General features: G+C 37.2%; 2 protein-coding genes across 2 annotated transcripts in view; one reads left to right on the forward strand and one right to left on the reverse strand.

Annotated features, from left to right (window-relative positions):
- Window positions 1-2537: 2537 nt before the first annotated feature.
- Window positions 2538-16438, forward strand: LOC144433199 (neural-cadherin-like). The gene is made up of 14 exons (XM_078121508.1): window positions 2538-2687; window positions 3260-3548; window positions 3931-4161; window positions 5355-5599; window positions 7364-7596; window positions 7947-8083; window positions 8516-8755; window positions 9413-9696; window positions 10275-10334; window positions 11398-11475; window positions 12000-12413; window positions 12937-13670; window positions 13967-15837; window positions 16095-16438. Exons 1-14 carry the CDS (start codon window positions 2538-2540, stop codon window positions 16436-16438), a joined length of 5310 nt encoding a protein of 1769 aa, XP_077977634.1.
- A 1234-nt stretch (window positions 16439-17672) lies between these two features.
- The window catches only part of LOC144433200 (transmembrane protein 135-like), a 117877-nt gene continuing 111066 nt past the window's right edge, over window positions 17673-24483 (reverse strand). The window contains exons 12-15 of the mRNA XM_078121509.1: window positions 23882-23958; window positions 22646-22744; window positions 21673-21740; window positions 17673-20779 (exon numbers count right to left, since the gene is read on the reverse strand). Of these exons, the coding sequence (XP_077977635.1) occupies window positions 20638-20779; window positions 21673-21740; window positions 22646-22744; window positions 23882-23958 (386 nt within the window). The 3' untranslated portion in view covers window positions 17673-20637. The remainder of the gene's footprint in view (window positions 20780-21672; window positions 21741-22645; window positions 22745-23881; window positions 23959-24483) is intronic.

Consider the following 24483-nt stretch of genomic DNA (forward strand, 5'->3'; position numbering starts at 1 on the left):
GTGGTGGACAGTGAATTGATTTTGATAACATGAGCTTCATATACTTCAGTACTTATATCCACCATCGACGACCATGTTTTCACCAGCGTATGCGTAACGCTAATACATCACCTAACAGAAGCGAATTCGAAAGGGTAGTCACGAGTGAATGCTACGCAAACGTCATCCACATGACTCGCAACATTTTACACCGTCATTTCAACATACAGGAGGTGAACTGTTATAACTGATTGGCATTACCTTTGATAATGTTATTTTTATCTTAATTGTTAATGGACACATTTTAGAATAGACTTGCGGCAAACCGCCCTCTTAACAAAATATTTCGACCTAAAGCCCAAAATGAAGAAAATTTAGATTTGAGAAGTGAAATTTGGTTTACATAAAATAGATTTCAGCAAAGTGATCTTACTGTAAGATAAGATTAAGGTAAAACGAAGTAGTTAGTCAATGACGTAATATAATCCTTTAAGGTGGAGATAAGATAGTTTTCATCATGACGTAATAAAGAAGATGTACCTCGTAATAATATCAGTTGGAACATCTTGTCATACGAAACACCCATGGAGGTCACACGCACACTCTAGGAGACAGTGGTCCAAAAGTAAGTTCCTCTGTCTTCACTGTTTCAATACTAAAACATACTCATGATACTGCATTGGCAGATGTTCTGGTTCAAAAATACAAAAATACAGACTAATCGAACACATTGAAAGGTTTCAATGAAGAGCGTTGTTGACAGTGCAGACTTTGAAGCACCTGAAAAAATAACGTACTTACTTATACAACCGTAGGATGGTGTCATTGTAAAGGCAAAGTAGGTATGCTTTGCTTGCAAATTAATGTCAAGCTAGGTTGTACCCGTTGGAACAGAATGTATGTGATTCTAACCTAGTCCTTGTACGTCACAACACGACACGTCCACGCCATTCATGACTCGTTCTGGTGTGTCCGAAACATATTAAAAACGTCCAGAGTCGCTTATTTTGCCGATTTTCATCAATTAACCTTCAGCACATCAAAATATTCTATTATCCAATATTTTACTTCAGTCAGTAAGACAAAAATCTATGATCCAAGGAGTTTTGTTAATATTACTCGTTTTTGACTCGTAGTGAATAGACCTCTCCATATTAACGTTCAATTGTCAGTACTGAACTGGTACCGTGTAGCAACTTTATATTACGATAAAGATGACGTCATGTTCATATTGTGAAATGAGGCTTTTGATTAATTCTATAACTCCGTGTAAAAAAATCCAGCAAGATGAAGCCAATCAACACAAGCCTGGTTCTTGCTGGTCAGGATAAACAAATAGAGCGGATTTCACATTACCGGTCAGCGCAGAAATCAAGAAGAAACTGCACATGCTACACCTTGAAAACACTATCGCAATTTGTAGCTACAATTAGTCTCAATGAAGTAAAACATTTAAACTAACTTAGCAACAAGACACAGACACATATCGGCGCCAATGCTTTGATGTCTGCATGTTGGCATGTCAATTCATTTCATTTCGGCAATATGTTCCAAGAAAGTGTGTTCATTGAATCTTGCTAATAAATCCTAATAATGTGTGGCACATATAGTTTCTTATTAGTGTCTTCGCGATTGTATCAAACAGAGCCGCGCGCTGAACGGTATTTCGAAATCCACCGTAAGACGTAGCTATATGTACCTATAGTAATGACTAATATACAGCACGGTAGTTTTTATCAACTATGTTTTAATCAATGTAGGCAGATCAAGGTCCAAATTTTGTAATATATGTCATAAACATAAGATTTTTATCATTTTGAATGATAGATGAAGTTGGAATCAGGAGCTACCCGTCAAGCAATATATGCTAGTATAGTATGCTTATGCAAGATGATTTATTCTAGTAATTTTAAACGTTCGCCGGTGAAATTCTGATATTAATTTATTTCTTTCGTGAGAGAGCTTATACAATAAAAGTCAGTTGAATCGAAACGTCGTCTATCTCAACATGAACCTTACGAGTATTTCTACATTATACAAATGTAGTCAGGTTCGACAAAAATATATGAAAATCGCTACTTATTCTTCGCGTGAGTTACCAATATCTCTCAGCAGATTGTCACCTAACCATACACATGGTAACGCTGTATACATTTAGACATGCCGGTGGATTACGAAGTATAACAACTGCACTGCTTCAAGTTGTGTCTAGACATCTGATAAGATGTTAGTATGTTAGTAAAATATTTGTCACGGCGCCAGACAAAACATGCTATTAGCAAGTTTCGCTTTATTTAAGTCAAACCAGACAAAGATTTGTTCCAACATAACTACTTCAATTGTAATTCCTTTCAATGATTAGAACAAGGTCTTGCGATGTAGTGTAATATGTCGATAAGGTGATGACATTTTGTTTATCATAGAATTATGACACCGATGCCTTAACCATAGAAACTCTCCCAACAAACAGATTTGTGTAGTTGGGTTTCTTATTCCTTGACTTTACTTCCTTTGCCAGATAACGACTTAGACCCATTATCAGTACTAAGTTCAGTAACATGGCATCCAGCCACAGAATACCTGCGACAACTATTGTTCTTATCGCCATGGTAACCATCGCGACAGCTGGTACACCGGTTTTCTATAAAGCTATGTACACTTCTGAAATGATGGAGGAAGATGCAAATGTCCCTGTATACGTCACAACGGTAAGTCAAAAACATTGAGATCTAGTTGTAAGTAGATATTGGTATTGAAATTCATGTTTTTAGTTTAGATCAACCCGTATACTGTCCTGTCCACAAGTCAAAGGCAGTAATTAAATACACACAGATTCGATCACCTCTTTATGTAAAGGCGATAGGTACTGATAAAGAATAAAGATACTAATCTCAAATACCATGTACAATTAACTCAGAGCACAAAGTGAATAGAAACACATCGCATGCAAACAGTGGTGACATTTTGTTGATAGTATGGACGGACAAAATTGATTTAGCCCAATGCGCATATAGGACGCTAGTATGTCAATGTCCAATGCCATTTGGAATTAATGAAGGACAGTTTATTTTCATGTTGGCAAACCTTTCTGGTTACTGCTTTTAGTGGTTCCCAAACTTCATGTCAAACATCTGTAAATAAAACACTCTTAGGTATATCTATCATTTCAAATAGTACAGAAGTATGTACTCTTCTGCATGATAAATTTAGTAGTCTTGTTTGGCGCCATTTTTTTAAGCAGACGACAAATTCAGAATGCAAGTGTTCATTTCACTTTTAGGTGTCAGCATATGACCCGGATGGAGACACTGATATTTGGTATAGTTTACAAGATACAGCCGACCATTATTTCAGCATTGATCCAAGAACAGGAGCAATTGAGGCTATCAAACCATTAGACAGAGAACAAATGCCACGATACCACCTTGTTGCTACGGCGACCAACCAAGGCGGAAGTGGAGACACGGGTTTTACTGATGTTGTCGTTGAGTTGCATGACATAAATGACAACGCGCCATTTTTTCCTTACCAACCGTACATTGGTATGGTGAGTGAAAATTCAGCAGCTGGTAAGAATATATTTGAACCATAAAAAAAATCAATTTCCGTTTTTAGTTTTGATCCTAAATATAATTTGACTTTCTTCGCGATTAATATAAAAAAACAGATATACATGTAACTTAGACCAATAGGTAAACTCTCAATAATTTCCACCATGCTTTCCCCTACACTGACTATTTCACTATATTAGTCCAAAGTAGAAGAAATAGTAACTGTTGAATGTTAATGGTGCACTGCGAAAGTACATTTAGTCTAAAATGGCTGCGATAACCAAGAGGTCGAGGTAAAAATAATATCATGACGTCGAGATAGCAGACACAGGTACAACCTCTCCCCCTTCTCTGCTTCATCGCTTCATATCACAGACACTCTCCTCTTCTCTTTAAAAAGGCACAACTGTTATGCGAGTGATGGCTGAAGACCCTGATGACGTCAACGTCGATCAGAATGCGCATATTGAGTATAGCATTGATCAAAATGCCAGATGGAACATTACACACGACATATTTGCTATTGACCCCACAACTGGTGACGTCACTATTCTGGTCGATGAGTTGGACAGAGAAGCTGCACCAATGTACGAAATTATGGTGAAAGCCATGAACGGCGATGATCACATAGGTAAATATGAATATTGACAGACAAACATTATAGTAACGACAGACAATTTTGCCGCCTGGGGACAAACAGATAAATATTCGACTTCAAAATTTGTAGATTACTTTGTAGGTATCTGTGACGTAATAATCAGAGGCACTCAGATAACAATACTGGTTTATGGAACAAGCCTTGAATACAAAATCCACTTGTCTACGGGTTCGTAAGACTGTGTCCATTGTAAAAATCCAGGCATTTTATTTAAGGTAGACTGCGCCTCGGAAATAAACTCTTCAGATTTTTGCCTTTACTGTATTTAGCAAAACTCCAATAATTTATCAGTTAAAATGGATGCAAAAATTTGAAGTCACTCGTGCAAATGTTTGAAATAGAGGTCAAAATAACATCAAAATTTGGTTAATTTAGAATCCAATATGGCCGCCGAATACAGTGCTAATTCTATAGGGGTATATAGGAAAGATTGACAAGTTCCCTGAAACCAAGACAGTGAATCCCCCATTGTTTGCAAAGTACCAAAAACAAGCTTTCACTCGGCAAAGTTTGGAAAGAATTGAATTTTGATTTTCATGGCAAGATGTCCTTGAGGTGCATTCGACATTTATTCAGCATGAATATCGCATACAAAGGTATAATTCAAGAACAAGCTGAAGTGTGTAATAACCCGAACGATTCTAAATGAGAGTGTGATGAGACGAAATCAAAAGTCTGGCGACTTGAAATGCTAAAACTAATAATTCTCTGATATTATGAGTAACATGGTGACATTTTGGGTGCGGTTCATTGTCACATTACCTGCCAATGAAAACGAACGATTTTCGTTCAGATGCTGCGTTTATATTTGTTGTTTTTGAATGGAGAATGCACATTGTAGACGTCAAATTTGATTTTGTGAGTAATATTGCAAACAGGTGCATAGTATGGGGAAACACTGAACAGAAGTTGCGGACAATTTTCATTGCTCTCAAATGCCTGTAAATACATTTACTGCTTTATTCATTAAAACATCCAAATATTTTTAATTAAATATGCAAATACTTTGAATTGAAAGATCAAAAAACATCCATGTCCTTTTAATTAAACGATCGAAGTCCTTTATGAAAAGTACGCTTAATTAGTTTATCTCTTCCAAGTTCCTTTTTAATCAAAATAAAACATAAACATTTTAATTACGCCTGTGTACTTTTATGTATTTTCAGGAATAACCCCTGTTACTGTAATCGTAACTGATGAAAATGATAGCCCACCAGAATTTTCCTACTCGTGGTATACCACCATTGTAAAAGAAAACACTGCTATTGGTACCACCATATACCGTGTGACGGCAACAGATGGCGATGCCAGCTTTAGCCTGACTTTTAGCATAATTGATGGGAACGACAACGACACATTCACTATTCAGACGAGCAGTACCAGTAACGAGGGTATGGTTATGCTTGATAAGGTGTGTATACATATCACGTGACAGGAAATGATCATATATGGTAACTTTTGTCGAGAATGAAAAAACGTCTCACTCTGATATCCATTCACGTGCTTCGTTGTATAAAACCATGCAGACTACCCAGAAGGTCTGCAGATATATTGCGCTATTAATGGTTTGTGTATGACCCGCAAAATCAAAACATTAACATTTTTCCATTTTACTCAACACAACACAATTATAATACTAACCATCACTATTTCTGTGTGTCACACACAACAAAAAACTTTTCTTTGTCTGTTGGTGACATTGTGACTTGAAATGTATGACTTCATATTGTAATCGCTATCCGAGTTATTTTGATGTTTGTTCGACAGTTCTCTAGAAAAATGGCATGCAATATGAGGACACGGGGCAATATGTAATTGTCTTGCATATATATATATATATATATATATATATATATATATATATATATATATATATATATATATATATATATATATATATATATATATATATATATATATATATAATGGCTGCCATGTTCGTTACGTTTATTCCTCGAGCAGCAATTTCAATTCAGCGTTCGTGTATACAGATTTCCTTCCTAGTATAATGTCATTAGATGCTTAGTCATCACCAAGATACACTGATAACGTGAGATCGACTGTGATTAGTTTTGTCTTTGTTTAATGCGTCATTTGTGTCATTCCTGGTTTATCACATGAAGTTGTTATATTCTTGTTGGTCTCCCGCTTGGATATTTGTAAGACTCGAGCCCCTTTCTACGATTTTTTTTTCTTTTTTAAGTTTAAAGTTCTACCGAAATGAGAGGGGGAATTTTCAGTGCAGGTATACACATAGTGTCTGTTTGATTTAGAGCGGCAATGCTCGATAAGGGTATCAATGAGCATTTAGGGATGGTATTGTTACAAATATATTGGCGTGAACAGCCGGTGTTCAAATAACGCGTCGACAGAGGTCAATATAAAGGTCAATTACCAGAGGGATAGCAACTATCGTACAAAACGGTTATCTTAACATAACAACTGAAAACAAATTATGGTTCATAACGGTGAGGTTCAAAGTTAATGTTTTTGATGGACTGTGGTCAACGGGGAGGATTTACACACCGACTCACAATGAGATGCATGAGATAATCATTGTTATTGTCTTATCTGTCAAATAAACAACTTACGCCAGAAACCTTGATACACCTTATCTCAGTATACTGACGTAACTACAGTAAGCATTTTGATATGTGTAGATATGAAGCGAGTAGAGCGTTCACCTGTGATGATGGCGTATGTATACAAGAAGTCACCGACGTCACACCCCATTGCCGCTTTGCCTTCCCTAAGATTCAACCAGAGCAACAAAATGACACACTTACTAGTGAAAGTAACTTAATTATGAATAAACTGTCAAAGATTTCAAGGTTCTTAATTGGATGTGACCCTTTACCAAGTCTGAAATTTTGATACAGTAACGCTCTCAGTGCCGCGACCCCGCCCCCGACCACGCCCCCACATAAAACCACAGACGACTGTGTTAATTCTATGGATAAATATAACTTTGTCGTTTCCCTTGAAAGCAAGTCTGTGGTTGTAAAAATTATTTTATTATTTCAAAAGACCCAGAAGCTTCCGTATAGGAAAGTTTGGAGAGATGTTAGGAGGTTTTGATTTTCAGATCAAAGAAATTCGTTTCTGAAGGGACATACTACCTTTAAGTTAATACAATACCTTATACGCTATCGTTTTCATTATCCCCTCAACACAGGACATCAATTATGAGAATCCATGGCAACCTCAAATGTATAATTTGACACTTCAAGTAAGTGATGGTATGCATACTAGTGATGCTATGCTGTGGATTATGATAGAAGATGTCAACGAAAATGCACCTGTTTTCGACCCAAGCGGAACGTACCAAGTCTCATGTTTGGAGAATGTTACCATAGGAACAGAGCTGGCTATACTGACAGCAATGGATGATGATGGAGACGAACTAAGGTACAGATATCATGAAGAATCCTATTTGTTGAATGTTAATTTTTTCTGTTTTCAGTTGTTGTTGTTGTTGTTGTTGTTGTTGTTGTTGTTGTTGTTGTTGTTGTTGTTGTTGTTGTTGGGGTTTTTTGTTGTTGTTTTTAACGTATTCCGTAACCACTTGCTTGAGGTCAAAATACTTATTTCGAATGAACAGAAACATTGAGTAATACATATGAAATTGTATAATCGAATAATTACACACAACATTTTGACTGGTGTATGAATTTGTCTCACTCCATGTCAAATACGTGATTCAAAGTGGCACTATTTCCATCTTTTTTTCTTATCATTTTCCGTTTATGATCCTATAGTTATATGATTGCCCCAGTTACTGATCCACTAGGTCAGTTCCATATTGATGTACACAACGGTACATTGACTACTGCTGGTATGTTGGATAGAGAAACCATGGAACAACATAACCTGACTATAGTTGCGTATGATGCAGGTAATGATTAGTATCACTTATCCTAAAAATGTGTTTGTTTTCATCATCATGGCATCGTCCTCCTCATCCTCCTCCTCTCCCACCACCACCTCCATTAAACCTCCATGACCACTACTACTACCACCACCACCAACAACAACAACAGCAACAACAACAACAACAACAACAACAATAACAACAACAGCAGCAGCAGCAGCAGCATCGTCATCATATCATCATTAACCACCATCACCGACACCACCTTCTATGTACTCATATTGGCGATTGTGATGTCACATGATATTTCTAATTGGTTAAAATCTGAGTCATTAATATTTGACTGTCAGTCTGTGTCGCTGTATGTGTGTGTATGTATGTATGTATGTATGTATGTATGTATGTATGTATGTATGTATATATATATAATTATATATATTGTCTGTCTCATAACAGGTGAACCACTACTATCCACATCAACCGAATTCGTCGTCACCTTGGAGGACGTTAACGACAATGGGCCGATGTTAGCCGAAGATTATCGACCAGTGGTCCCTGAAAACGTAGCAGCGCCTGTTCACGTGATAGTTGTCAGTGCAATGGATGCAGACAGTGGAGACAACGGAGAACCTTACAGCTATTCCGTGGATAATTCCGACAACATTTCAAATTATTTTCTCTTGGAGCAATTTGGAAGTAAGTAACACGTTGCTATCATTTCAGTTATTAATGTCGGCCATGAATTTGGCTTTATGACGTCAGAATTAATTCACACTGGAAGAAGTGTTTTGGAAAAAATGTAAATTTACACTCGGAAACAAAGACAATTTCTTTTTTCAGCGTCGTCTGTAGTTACTGGATAGGTTTTCGGAACATGGGACAGCCGTGTAGCCACTGTATGGACACGACGACTGCGTGTTTTAAAATCTATCTGCAATGTAATTATCTCTCTGTCATTATAACTCCTCGCCTATCATATAGACATATTGATTTGATGTGTAAACCTGACGTCACTCTTACTGCTATTGTATATGTTCAGTTTGATAACCTATCGAGAGCAGTTCAAGTGATAAATAACAGTCCATTGTAAACCAATACGTGTAATGAATCTGACGGAATTAACATTGTACATGGAACCAAAAAAACAAAAGTGATGCTCAACGACATTTGTTACGTGTCTGTTTAGCTCATTCACAAATAAATACTTAAAGTTCTGACTGACTAAAACAGTTTGCCGTATTATTATGATCAGTAAACAATGCTAGCAACAGAAGATATTCTTTTTAATTAAACATCTGGAGAGAATGTTTTCCAAATGTTTCCCTTTATACTCTTGAATTATTTTATCAACAGATGAAGCCAACATAACAACTAATGTAGAATTCGATAGAGAAGAGCAGGGGCTCTACTTGATGCCTATTATCATCTCGGATGTACATGGTGTGTCGGCTACCAGTACATTAACCATAGAAATTGGAGATGAAAACGACAATCCTCATTCTGCTGGGGTCAAAGAAATCTCAGCTTTCCAATATAACGGTCGTGGGTCAAGAGTCATAGGTCACGTCTTCGCACCTGATCCAGACACCATTGCTGATAAGTACTATGACATCGTTGAAGGTTCTGAATATTTCCAGGTATGTGGTTTATTAATCAACGTCGACCGTAGGTGGTGGTATACCAAATAAGGAATGTAGTCTGCAGTTACGACCTGCGATGCTCCCCCGTCCAGCCAGTGGCTCGGTGAAGTTCTAGCTGATGGAGACAGCATGACACGTCTGATCTTACAGGCTAACGAGAATTGTAACTTACCATTAACGAAATGTCGCTTCAATTTATTTTCTTAATTCATGTTTAGAACATAACAAATAACCCCTCCAGAAAAAAAGGTACTTTTATAAACTATGAGTTATAGAGAGTCATTTCATGATTTTACATCACCTACAATTACTTCCAATTTCAAAGAAACGTCAAGTTGATCTTGTGTTTCATGGAGTATTTTTGCTGAGGGTCATTGCATATGGAAAGCTGATTTTTCACGGTTGAAATATGAATATCAGGAATGATGTTTTACATTGAAGAGAATCAGCGCTAAGGAGTCATGACTATTCATTGTTCAACCGTGGATATATCATTCCAGCTGACTCCCACGTGCCAATGATGTAAAATCGTGGAATAACTGAACCCACAGTTTATGAAACTGTCTAATTCCTAGAGTGTTGTACCACTTTTAAAATGGAATAATGGCGTAAAAATTGATAAGGAAGTGGAAAAAGTAAGATGGCAGAAATTTTTAGCACAGTTTAACGTATGGGTTAGAGGTATGGCAAAGAGTCTGTCTACTAGTGTCTGTCTGTCTGTCTGTCTGTCTGTCTTTCTGTCTGCCTGTCTGTCTGTGTGTGTGCAGACTATGTCTACGTCTGTCTGTCTGTGTCAGAGTGTGTGTCTGTTTCTGCGTCTGTCTGTGTCTGTGTGTTTAAACTCAGCCCACTGTATGAGGTTTAAATGGCTTAAAGGCAGAGGTTAGTACACCAATTAAAGTATCAATAATGTAAAACATAATTGATCTATCAGTCTCTGACTTTAAGCAAGTCTTTTTGGAAATGCCATGTGGAAAATTCAGTTTGAATATACCAGTATCCAAATTAATATAATGCATCGCACCATAAAACAAATTGGAATTATAAAAAAATTGTTTCAGTCAATGATCAACTAGAACTTACTGAGCAAACTGGTGTGACGTTTGGCAGGGACATTCCTAGGGTTGAATGAATGAATGAGGAACTTTTCAAGCCAAAATTATTATATGCAGCCTTGGTCGTTTAAATTGGGACGACGGTCAAAATTGTTATATAATTACATCATGAGTGTTGGAACTGCATTTTGATAGTTTCCATTGGTTGTAAAAAAAGGTGATTTATGGTCACATAATTCTTCGTCTGAGGGAGTTTGATCGGACCATATAGTTATCCAAATGTATTCAGAAATGGATTGAACAACCGCTTGGTTCGAAAGGTCATAAAATAGGCATCCAAATCAATGATAAAAAAAAAATTATAGCAACAATAACCATGGCCATAACAACGGTTACCGTACGAGTGGGTATATTGTGGTTGAAAATGGTGTACACGCGTAGTGTTTTAAAACGCAGAGAACTTCACATTACTAAGATCAGTTGTGCTACGACGCCATTTTAAATCATCACTGAAACATTTCATTTCACTCCCAATCGTAATACACATAGCACCTTAATTAAATGAAACAATCACATTAAATTGACATACTCTTTAAATATAGTTAAGGACTGTTAACTCCTAACTTCGAATTTCATCTCACAGATAAACTCAAGTACTGGTGAAATCACAATTCTTGATAGAACCCCCGAAGGAACGTATGACCTACAAGTTTCAGTTCAGGTGCGAGAACTCGCGAATGCTATTGATTAACACATTCATTACACGAAAAGACCAATTTAACCACCTTTACCCAAACTTACCCTACATTTGACGCACCCAACCACCATCTCTGTCCTGGGGTAGTACGAGACGCAGTACCACTTTTGACTCTACAGCCCCCAGGGGAGAGATCACCGGGGTAAATTAAGTCAAAGGTGGAACTTCGTCTCATACTCACCACATTTACATATCCCATACTCACGATTTACCCTTGTAGAAAGACACGGTCAAAATATGACTTTTCGTATAGTGATTGTACATGCATTCGATAATGACATTGAACATATAAATATACCAAGTAATTATTTACTGAGGAAACACACTGTGTGTGAGAGAGAGAAGGGGAGGGGACAGAGAAAGAGGAGAAAAAAGAAAGACAAAATGTTGGGATTTGGTGTTTCATTAAAGTATGGGGAATCATTACTACTGAGCTTTGCATGCATTTTGTTAAAATTAAACACCAACTTCTTTTTATGAACGGACAGGTAAATTCAAGCTCTGGTGACATCACAATCATGGAAGACACTCCTGAAGGAAAGTACGAATTAGAAGTGTCAGTTCAGGTGCGAGATCCTCTGGCCCCATTGACCCAAATCTCTGAGGTTATTGTGGACGTCTCCTATATCTTTGATAATGACATTGCCAACTCTGCATCTCTACGACTGGCAGTCATCACCCCTGAAGATTTCATCGTAATACCACCATCAATGGTGCATAGCAAGATGCAAAACTTCACACAAAGCCTAGCCAACATCATGTCCATCAGTGCCGACCAGATAGTAGTGTTCAACGTTGCTGCTGCAGATACTTCTATGCCGATGATGACGGATGTTCACTACCACGTACGAGGCTACAGATCTGAACTTTTAGATGCTACTGTAGCAACAAACAGGGCACAGGTAACTTTCATATTGTCTTTAAGTGCGTCGATTTGTTAAAATGTATGTATGTATGTATGTATGTATGTATGTATGTATGTATGTATGTATGTATGGATGGATGGATGGATGGATGGATGGATAGATGGATGGATCTATATACCACCAACCTACCTACCTACCTACCTACCTACCTTCCTATCTATCTATCTATCTATCTATCTATCTATCTATCTATCTATCTATCTATCTATCTATCTATCTATCTATCTATCTATCTATCTATCTATCTATCTATCTATCTATCTATCTATCTATCTATCTATCTATCTATCTATCTATCTATCTATCTATATACCTACCTACCTACCTACCTACCTACCTACCTACCTACCTACCTACAATGTATCTCTATTAACTTTGTGTTGAGGAGAGTCATTCGGTATGTTTTTTTAATACAGAAATTTTCATGTGGATATACGTTATAGTTTTATTAATCTAAGAATACAATCTTATGTTCAATCATTTTAAAATTATTTTGCAGATAGAGCGTGAAGCTGGAATTATCATTGCAATGGTTAACATCAACGAGTGTGTAGATGAGCATATTTGTGATCATGGTAGTTGCTCTTCTGTCTTTCAAATCAATTTGGATATGGACTCCCTCGTCGACGCCGGATCAGCATCTCTGTCTCTTTCTGTCATGCCATTCACGACTGCAGAATGCACCTGCCTTGCAACAACCTGTCCACCTATATCTTGTGAACCGGATCCTTGCCTGAATGGAGGAATGTGCATGGCCACTAATTACAGCTTCCAGTGCCAGTGTCCGCCGGGATTTTCTGGTCCACAGTGTCAAGATATCAGCAGATCCTTCTCAGGTAATGGCTATGCCTGGTATATGGCTCTAGAATCCTGCTACTCATCCACAACAAGCCTCGAGTTTCTAACCGTCTCTCCAGATGGCGTTCTTCTGTATAACGGACCATTGTCACTGCATTTGCCCAATGAACCAATGGATTACATTGCATTAGTACTGAAGGATGGGATGGTACATCTTGAAATCGATCTTGGATCTGGAATGCTGGATCTGAGTATTCCAGGGTCACCGAGACTGGATGACGGACGTTGGCACAATGTTGAGGTTTACAGAAATGGATGGGAGGTGAATTTGATGGTTGATCATTGCGTCACATCAGTTATAGAAGAATATCCTACGTACAGCAATGAAGATACGTCCTCTTGCCTTGCATCTGGTACATTATCTGGTCACAATCAGTAAGTATCCGGATGAATGCATTATATGACTGTTTGGAATCTATTAGGCCAGATCGAAAAAGGAGACAATAAATGTACAAGATATACTATCTATGTGGTGGACTTGGGACATATCATATGACAAGAATTGAATATCATTGGTTCGAGCTCCTGGTCTATTTGAGATAATGTATGTTTATCTTTTGTAAACTAAATTGTCATTTTCTGAATAACTAACAACACAATCTAGCCAATCATTCAGATTAACTTTGTTGTTGGTTTTCATTCTTTTCATTCTTCTCTCTCTCTTTCTTTAGAATCCTTAATCTTAACACACCATTACAAGTTGGAGGAGTCGCGCAGGAATCTGGATTCAGGTATCCAACAAATATAAGCCTGACCACTGGTTTTGATGGTTGTATTCGCAATATTATGCAAGATACAAGCCTTTATGATCTTGGTGTGCCTGCACATGAACTTAACACTGCTAGAGGATGTTCGGCTACTGATGCTGCTTGCACGATTGCTGGGGAAACTGAGCCCGAGCCTTTCTGTATGCATGGAACATGCATAGCTGATATCACCTCAACTTATTGCGTATGTGATGCAGGTTACCATGGTTATCGATGTGAAGAGGAAACGCAGGCATATGATTTTGGAGCTGACAGTTACGTCTCATATTCATTGAATGATTCATTGAAACTTGAAGCTCGTGTATCTGACTATCAGATCATGTTCAGAACTCGTGAGAGCAGTGGAGTCATTTGGCAGATTTCTGCAACTGAAACTAGAGAAGGTATGGAGTTCATCCACATTAGACTAATTGACGGCCATGTCCATGTTATCTACGATCTTGGTGAAGGTGAGCGTGTTCTTGTTTTGGAAGCTCTTAGAGTTGATGATGGCACCTGGCATACTGTTCATCTGTTGAGACAGCGCCATCACATGACAGTGAGTTTAGACAAAGGTGGGGATGCCTGTCATTGGGCTGAGAGTAGAGATGGTATATTCAAGGAGATAGCCATCGACAAGGAGAGTTTGTTCATTGGTGCCATGGTTGATGCAGCATCTGGTATGGTAGCTGGGAACTTTGTTGGCTGTTTAAACGATGCTCGTATCAACAATGTTCACATTGGTTTTGATGGTGCTGCAGAAGGTGCAGTGGGAACTCCATCTGCTGGGGTCTCTGAAAACTGCGCTTCAGATGCCTGTGAAAATGTCCAATGTAGCCCTCCCTTCCAATGTCGAGATCTATGGCGAGACTATGAATGTTCATGTGAGCCTGGTGAGGAGTATTTGTCATACAATGCCACATCTGGTGTATGCAGCGAAATAGATGACTGTCTCGGTGATCCCTGTTTCAATGGTGCCACATGCCAAGACGGCCAAGGGTCATTTACCTGCCTATGTCCTGCAGAATTCCATGGAAATCGTTGTGAATTCACCAGCCTCTGTATCAGCGATCCGTGCCAGAATGGTGCCACCTGTGAAGATGTCTTAGAAGACTTCATTTGCTCCTGTCCACCTGGGTATTATGGGGATCTCTGTGAAAACTATGATGAATGTTACGATGAGCCTTGCGTGAATGGGGGTACTTGTACTGATGGTGACAACTCATATAAATGTGAATGCCCAGTTGGATACCAGGGTGAGAATTGTGACAGAATTGATGCGTGTGCAAGTGATCCTTGTTTGAATGATGGTACTTGCACCAATGTTCTTAATTCCTACAGGTGTGAATGTTCTACAGGATTCTTTGGTGATGAGTGCCAATATTACGACTTCTGTGTATCACAGCCATGTTTGAACGATGGAAATTGTTCTCTGACCTATCTCTTCCTTACACCAATTGGGTATGAATGTCAATGCGAGCTTGGCTTTGAGGGAGACTCTTGTGAAAAGGATAACTTATGTTTACCAAACCCATGTCAAAACGAAGGTCTTTGTACTGTAATTGGAGAAGGAGATGGGTATGCTTGTGATTGTGCCTGGAGCTATAAAGGCGATTCTTGTGAGGACATCGACCACATTTTAGCAAGAATAACGGTAGCTGTGACGCTCTTTGGTGCAGTGATGGTCATCATCTTGCTGGTGGTAGCTATTTGCTGCGCTAATAGGTACACAAAGAAAGAGTCCCTGAACAATAATTTACCGATGCAGAAGGGCGACACTGAGATGGCCTTGATAGGTAAGTTGTACCTTCAAGTTCGTATGATATTTGTTCCTGCTTTTTAATCTGTATTTCTACATGTCTGTCAGTCAGTCTGTCTGTCTGTGTGTCTGTATGTATGTATGTATGTATGTATGTATGTATGTATGTATGTATGTATGTATGTAAGCATGCAATGCCTTTAACTTTTACATTGTACATGCATAGCTCTAGAGATCATGATTTTACCTAATACATGCAGTCAATAATGATTACTAAATCCTTTTTACTTACAGAAGGTAAAAGCTCAACAAGAAAAGCGGCAGTTGCCTTCGACGACACTGTCATGGATGCTGGAGTTTACAAAGGTAGCAATGAATACGAAAATACACCAGTGGTAGAAGAGAAGAAGGGTACGGAAAACGTGGCCTATGTGCACGCTGATGAAAGTGGTGAAGTGGCCCCTCTCCCACCTCCTGACTATGATTCTGATATCAAGAAGCCGCCATCCGAAAATAATTCTACATCTGATGAAGGGTATAGTCAGGAGAATGGTGCTGAGAATGGAAGTGTTGGTAATGGTGAAAATGGATCGCAAAGTTCGCATGATCATGATAAGATAGAAGATGCAAACCACTGATGATGAGCTACTCGATGAAATATCGTGATGACTTCGAATTTGACTTGAACTAACGCATTAATCACTTTATCTCGTGTTAACATACGTATAACTATACATACGTCTTTCCACCGCTGAATGATTCTCTCTCTCTCTCTCTCTCTCTCTCTCTCTCTCTCTCTCTCTCTCTCTCTCTCTCTCTCTCTCTCTCTCTCTCTCTCTCTCTCTCTCTCTCTCTCTCTCTCTCTCTCTCTCTCTCTCTCTCTTCAACAAATCCAGGCCGTTTCTAAATGCAATACCTTATCTGTTCTCCAGGATTTCACCCTCAACATAATTCATATGTCCGACAACTTTCTGTAGATCTTCTAATAATTAACAGTGATATCATTTACTGAAATATGTAGATATATTTTTAAAATATGGATTATTGCCTTGAACCCAATCTATATCGAGCTTAAATGTACTAAACAATTACAAAAATACAGCAACATTGGTCAATAATATTTGCAGCAAAAATACTGTATCTCACGATCTTGGCCAATCACTAAAAAAAAAGGCTGCATGAAAACGATTAGTTATACGGATATTCATTTTTTACCAGGTATTTTTTATCTTTGATTTATAAAGCCTTCTGCAATTGACCTTAACGACCTGACATGGGTTTTGTATGTTACATTTCTATATGATCTGAAATGAATTCAATAAAAAAATTACAATGTGATTTTTTAAAATCTGACATGAGATGATGTATTTGTTCTCTTTGCTTTCTTATTTGCAGCTGTTATTCGATCTATATAGAATATGTACAGTTAAGCAAATGAATGTGCCTGTACAAGAAGTGTACTATGTAGTAATATTGCTACATTTTATTGCCTGGTTAAACAAATGTCCTGCTATTAAACATTTTTTGAGCTGTTATTTTGAAGTCAACTGCATTTCTTCATACATACATACATACATACATACATACATACATACACACACATACATGCCATACATACATTCATACACACATACACAGAAGAAAGCTGAAGTGGTCCTACAATGGATGCATTTTTTTTTTAGAATCTTCTTAGTTTTTGGTTAGAATTCATTTGAAATACCTTCACATATTCCCTTGTGTTATCTAACCATTGCTAAACATAACAACTACCTACCTTTTACATGCATTGCTACCACAATACAGGTATTTGTAGACAAGAAAATGAGAAATGTAAGAATATACCATTTATTCAAATGTTTATTAATAATCTCCATATATTTTTCCATAAATATCATCACGAAAGTTCACTTTTGCATTGTTAGGCAACCCTGTGTACAGGACATGGAAAAATCTCAGATTGCTGGTATGCCCTTTTAATTATTGACAAAATTAACATACTTCTTTACGAGATAATTGTTGACCAATCAGAAACTTGCACTTAGTGACTGATACATATATATATGCCATCTGTTTAAACAATTTTTTTTTTCACAAATCACAGGCTTGTACATCAATTACTGATCATAAATTAACATACCATCTGGTGCAGTGACTGTTGGCCAATCAAAATCTTCTAAATTAATTGGTTATGCATACAGATATCGGTGGACCAACTATTAACCAATGAAATGCTTTCACATCAGCTACTGATGAATATATTAACATAACATCTGGTGACCAAACTCATAACCACTATTACCCATCAATTACTAGTACATTGGCACACCATCTGGGAAAGCAATTGTTGACCAATCAGACATGAATTTTTGATACATCATCTGGTGAAAAAATAACTGGCCAATCAGAGGCTTCCACATCAATTTCTGTTACAAGGTATACACCTGGTGAACAGATGTTTAACCAATCACAGGCTTACACAAACTGTATGCACAATCAGTATCTTTGAAATTGAAAATCACACAAAATTTATTACAAAAAAATGGACATCTGAAAAAAATATAAATGACGGCAAATTATAATAAATTTAAGTTTTCATTAATTGTTTCTGCTTTGTCATATTTCTAAAATCTAATACAAGAAACTCATTTCACCCTATCGGCCACAATGTGTCATGCTGTCATCGACACAACTGATGGCAGTTGAGGGCAGCATGACAGAACGTATCCTTACATATTATCCTATTTCGTAAAGTATGGAATCAATCTAATGGAAGACAGTAGTGTAAATATGATTCTGAATACATAATCCACTTCATTCTGAAGAAAAAATAGCAAATCACACTTTCAGGAAATGGTTGTAAATCTACGTATTATAATAATATATACAGTTTGGTCTGCAGTCTGTAAGATACGATTTGTCATGCTGTTAGAGGGTCAATTCAGGTTGAACAACACAATATATATATATATGCTGGTCTGTGAAAAACATTACATTTAATAAATGTTGTCAAACTTGAATGACAGTATTTTGAAAGCCTTCTTTCCATCCATACTGCATTTTTCGGACTATGAACAAAACAAAGAAACACTGCACTGATTTCAATATCATACAAAAAACAATCTGTGTGCACAATGCATTAAAGTTCAAAATTCACGAAATGCAATCCTTCATTGCTAGTACCTGCATGTTTTCAGGTCAATCATTTTACTGTGCCAGTACTGTGGTAGTCATCATATCAAAATTGATGTAAATATCTTTCGATAGAATGCACCTAAGGAACCATATTTCCCCAGAAAAATCATAGTTTTAAAATCTCTCCAAACTTTGCCACAGGAAAGTTTATTCCCTTTCCTTTTCAAATAATAGAAGAAATCTGGAAGATGACCATCTTACTGTCAAGAAAATTGACAAACTTTAATTTCCTCTTAGACTTTATACACTTTCGGTGGCTATATTGGATTCTAAAATGGTTTAATTCCCATAAACCTGTGTAAAATTATTGTGCCTCATGCTAGAGGGTCAAAATAGAACAAGAAGGTCAACTTATTCTTGGTACCTGTGATACTAATTTACCTCATACTAGAGGTTCAAATATAACAAGGTCGATTTATTCTTGGTACCTGTAATATCAATTTACCTCAAACTAGAGGTTCAAATATAACACGGTTGACTTATTCTCGGTAGCTGTAAAACATTTTACCTCATACTAGAGGTTCAAATATAACAAGGTCGTATTATACTCGGTACCTGTAATACCATTTTACCTCACACTAGAGGTTCAAATATAACAAGGTTGACTTATACTTGTATCTGTAATACCAATTTACCTCACACTAGAGGTTCAACAAGGTCGACTTATTCTTGTTATCTGTAAAACATTTTATCTCACACTAGAGGTTCAGCAAGGTTGACTTATTCTCGGTATCTGTAAAACACTTTACCTCATGCCAGAAGCTCAAATATGACAAGAAGGTTGAATTACTCTCACGTGTGTCTATCCTAATGTATGTGTTTCACATGAAGCAGAAGTAATGGTGTCCACCAAGAAATCGACTGATAAGTTATTACTAGATTCATTAGTGTCTGAGGTTATTTTCATGATATACCTAGAGGGTAAAATACTTTCTCAGATAACAATAATCTTGATACCTTCTCTACCTCTCTATTTCAAAAATTTGTCCGGTGACCCCTGGTTTTCCCTCTTTTTAAATTGACAATGAGTCTAGTTTTCTTGAACATGGTAATAAAAGTTGGAAGTTTTTTCCTTTTGGGACACATAGTATGATAATTAGTACTGATGTAGTTATTCAAATAAAAATATTTCAGAAATGATATTGTGAAGACATTTCTCTCTCTCTCCCCACGTATACAAAGTATGGATAAGGTCATATATCTAAATGTATACAATTCTTGAATCTCTTTTCAAAGAGTGAAAGAGTAATTTCTGCTGCATACCAAAAGGTAACTGGAGTATTTCACTAACTATTTCATTTTTCAAGTAGGAAAACATAGTAAAATCCAAAATACTAAAATACCCATTTGTCATCCATATGACAACTTTAACTAATCTGTTGAATTTAAATTGGATGCTTTCATTTTGGAAAAAAACTCCCTGGAACCTATCCCCAGCTGCACCTGATAACTTCTTGTCTCTCATTGGTAATTTCACAATCACAAAAATTCAGAAATTAAGTCACATCATACAATTATTTACATGAGTAATGATTCTTCTGCTCATCAAAATAAATTTTAAAAAACATTATATATTAAATTTGTAAAAATTTCCTGTATTTTGAACAACATTTTCAATGAAATGTGTAGTATCCGTGACAAGGATTTATTTGAGAACTGTTGACAAGGGTGGTTCTCCTGATATAGTGGTCAAATACTTGGGGTCATACTTGGGCCAATAATGAGGAAACATTTTGGATGAATTATGTACAAATGGATCTATCAGTCTTCTATTCATCTCACCAAACCTATAAAAAAGAAGAAAAGAATACATTACTCATAACCTCTGCTATTCATGACCTCATCTCATTTGAATAATGACCTTTGACATGTCACTGGATTATAGCTGTTTGTGAATTATTTGCTCATGACTGTTAAATTCATTATATCTGATCAGGTCAAAGGTTATAACTCCATGATTTCAAAGCTCATAATGCAACAAGGCCAAAGGCTGTGATGCAGTGAGTTCTGTGGTCATCATTTATTCAATATGAGGTCGTAGATTCGATAATTCACGGTATCTACCAGTTACCACGTTAGCTCAGCTGGTTAGAGCACTCTGGCTCAGCTGTTTAGAGCACTCTGACTAGCGTTTAGGGGACGTGGGTTCAATTCTACAAGTGTCACTTTTCTTTCCTCATTTATAACAAATTTATATTATGTTATGGTGAGTTTCTTTCATTTATAGCAAATCCAATCATTATATCATTAAATCTGATTGAATTGTAACCTTTGAACTCATGGAATCATGGCCTACATCTCACTCAAGTATGGCCTGTCAACTAGTAATTCAGGACCTCTGAATTTATTAATTGGTGACATCTGAATTCTCTGATTGAATGATGACCCTAGAACTCACTGCATCACTGCCTTTTGCCTTGTTGCATTATGATCTTTGAACTCATTGTCATAACCCTTTCACCTTATCAGATCATGACTTGAATATCTTTGTGACTCTGAACTCATTGCACCATGACCTTTGACCTAATTGGACCATGACCTCTGAGCTCTTGGTCTCTGAGTTATCAATTAATGAACCCTGAATTCATTGAATCAATACCTCTGACTTGTTTGAGTTATAACTTCTGACATTTGACCTTTGAACTTTTGAAGTAGTTGATTAATAATACCAATGAATTACCTGTATCCTGTAAGTTTCTGAAGAAATACCCAATATGTAAGCCGTAAATTGTGTGGCTCAAAAACTGCCTATAATGAGAACACAGTAAATAACAATTATTAAGTTTGGTAGCCGAGAAGGGGAAAAGGACAGGGAGAGGATCAAGGGTATACAGACATACTAACAGACATAGACAGACAAACAGACAGACAAACAATCAGTCAGTCAGACAAACAGACAGCCAGACAGCCAGCCAGCCAGTCAGTCAGTCAGACAATCAGTCAGTCACTAAGACAGCCAGCCAGCCAGCCAGTCAGTCAGTCAGTCAGTCAGTGAACCAGCCAGCCAGCCAGTCAGTCAGTCAGACAATCAGTCAATCAGTCAATCACTCAGACAGACAGCCAGCCAGCCAGTCAGTCAGTCAGTCACACAGACAGCCAGCCAGCCAGCCAACCAGCCAGTCAGGCAGGCAGGCAGGCAGACAGACAGCCAGTCAGCTAGCCATCCAGTCAGTCAGTTAGTCACACAGACAGCCAGTCAGCCAGCCAGCCAGCCAGTCAGGCAGGCAGGCAGGCAGACAGACAGCCAGTCACTCAGACAGCCAGCTAGCCAGCCATTCAGTCAGTCAGACATAATCAGACAGACAGGGCTTTATAAAGATTTTTGTATTTGAATGTACACATTTTTTGTAATTACTCATTACAGAAAGTCAGCAGTAAAATTATACAATTACTATAAATTTCACTCATGTGAAAATCTTTTTATTTTCGTACATTGGCATTTCACAATACATTTGTATTTCTCATGGTTTTTTCAGGAGTGGTATAAAAATTCCATGACACTCAGAGACTTTTATTTCTCATTACAGAAAGTCAGTAGTAAAATGATAAAATCACCCATTCATTTTATTTTTCTATTCTGCCATCCCCCTTTAATATACAAAACTTGACAATATCCATTCTTGTGACCATTGAACAGACTGAGATGTACTTACAGCATGTAATACTATAGCAGTAGTTACTGCATAGAGAACAGAGTCTCCATGTTTCCAATAGGGAAGTTTACCAGCATCAACACCTTTGAACCATAATAACTGAAAAATAATTTCAAAATAAGCCAAACAAAAAAATAATTGTGGGGTTCCCATAACTCCCAATTTCAAAATAGGGTGGGTAGGTAGATTCTTCTTCTTTTTAAAATCGACGTGATCGCACTTTCTGTATGATACGCAGAAAACATAACGTGGTACACTATATTCCACCATGTTGTTTTGATTACATGAGGCGATGACGTTGACAAATCTCACTATTTCTCGTGTGACTTTGCAAATTTTTAAAAATGTTTTTAAATTTTTTCGAATTACCTAAAGAAAAGTTTAGGGTAGCAATAAAAAAACTAGGTTAGGTCGGGATAACGGAACCAAACAATTTTGTTTGTTTGGCTTTAAAAGGAAATCGAGGTAAATTTATTGATTATTTTAAAGTGCATATTGGAATATTATAACAGAACACCATTGTTATGTGTGTGGGCAAGTTTGATTTCAGTGTCTTTCTACGAGCGCTTGTAGTGTTTCTGCGGGGCTGTATGTACTTTCATAATATTTTCCAACACTTTTCAGGAGTGAGTTTAAATTCCATGACACTCAATTTGTCAGTCATCTGTGGATTGACCATTCACAAAAAGAATGTTTTCTTTCAAATACAGCCATGTTGTGAATAAGGCTTATTTTGGTCATAAAGAGGAATGAACATTTCTAGGATTGGCCACTAGGAGTGCTCTTCACCAACCATGTGTTGATAGGAAGTGAGGGCCAGATTAGTACAGTATTGTAGCATACAGACAGCAGACACAAAGTTACTAAACATTCTCTATGTTATTACCACAAAACTATTTTATCAGTGACTACCAGTAATCAAAACATGCCTAACCAGTTATGCTAATTTAAGAATACACAGGATGCATTGTGTGTGTGTGTGTGTGTGTGTGTGTGTGTGTGTGTGTGTGTGTGTGTGTGTGTATGTGTGTGTGTGGGTGTGTGGGTGGGTGGGGTGGGGGTTCTTCCACACACATTTTATTCACTGCTTCATGTACTGTAACACCACCAATGGCCATGGTAACTTTTTAGCCCTCACTTTGACAAATCTGGGGCACCCTCTTGTGATGTTTACCTGCAAAATGGCCAGAACTTTGATAACTGAAATATGTCATTTTGTTCAATACCATGACTTACCTCAGCTAATTTGGATGCTACATATAATGCTATGGAGGAACTTTTATAATAGACCATAGACCATGCTGATATAAACCCTGGAAAGTAATAAAGAACAAAGCTTATAAAGTCAACCATTCAACAGTTATTTTTCAAACCACACAATCACATGATAACCAGCATATGTCACATGGTATGTCACATGATAGCCATCAGATATCACATGACTAGCATGCATCACTTGAAGTTGAAGTTGAAAGATGATACATTCTAGATGTTAAAAATCAAGGATACCTTGTAAATTCACTATATTTTGATAAATACTTGGATATTAAACAATTTAAAAAGTGAGAATGAATGTTCATGGACTCTGGGTGCATTACTTTGTAATGAATTTTTTTCTTGAAATTAACTCCCAAATTTTCACCGACATCTCTTCAACATCATCAGCGGTGCACTACAATTTAATAATCTTTTGACTCTGCGAGTAGAAATTTTCATTACTAAATATCAAATGTGTTGGTTTCATTCACTTTAAGTTACCAATATAGGGTTGGCATTGATCGGAACTTACGCAGAAGTGATGTATAGTAAGGGGCCTTGGTAGGGAATTTTGTCAAATA

The sequence above is a fragment of the Glandiceps talaboti genome, chromosome 3 (assembly GCF_964340395.1).
Source record: "Glandiceps talaboti chromosome 3, keGlaTala1.1, whole genome shotgun sequence".
Taxonomy (NCBI): Eukaryota; Metazoa; Hemichordata; class Enteropneusta; family Spengelidae; genus Glandiceps; species Glandiceps talaboti.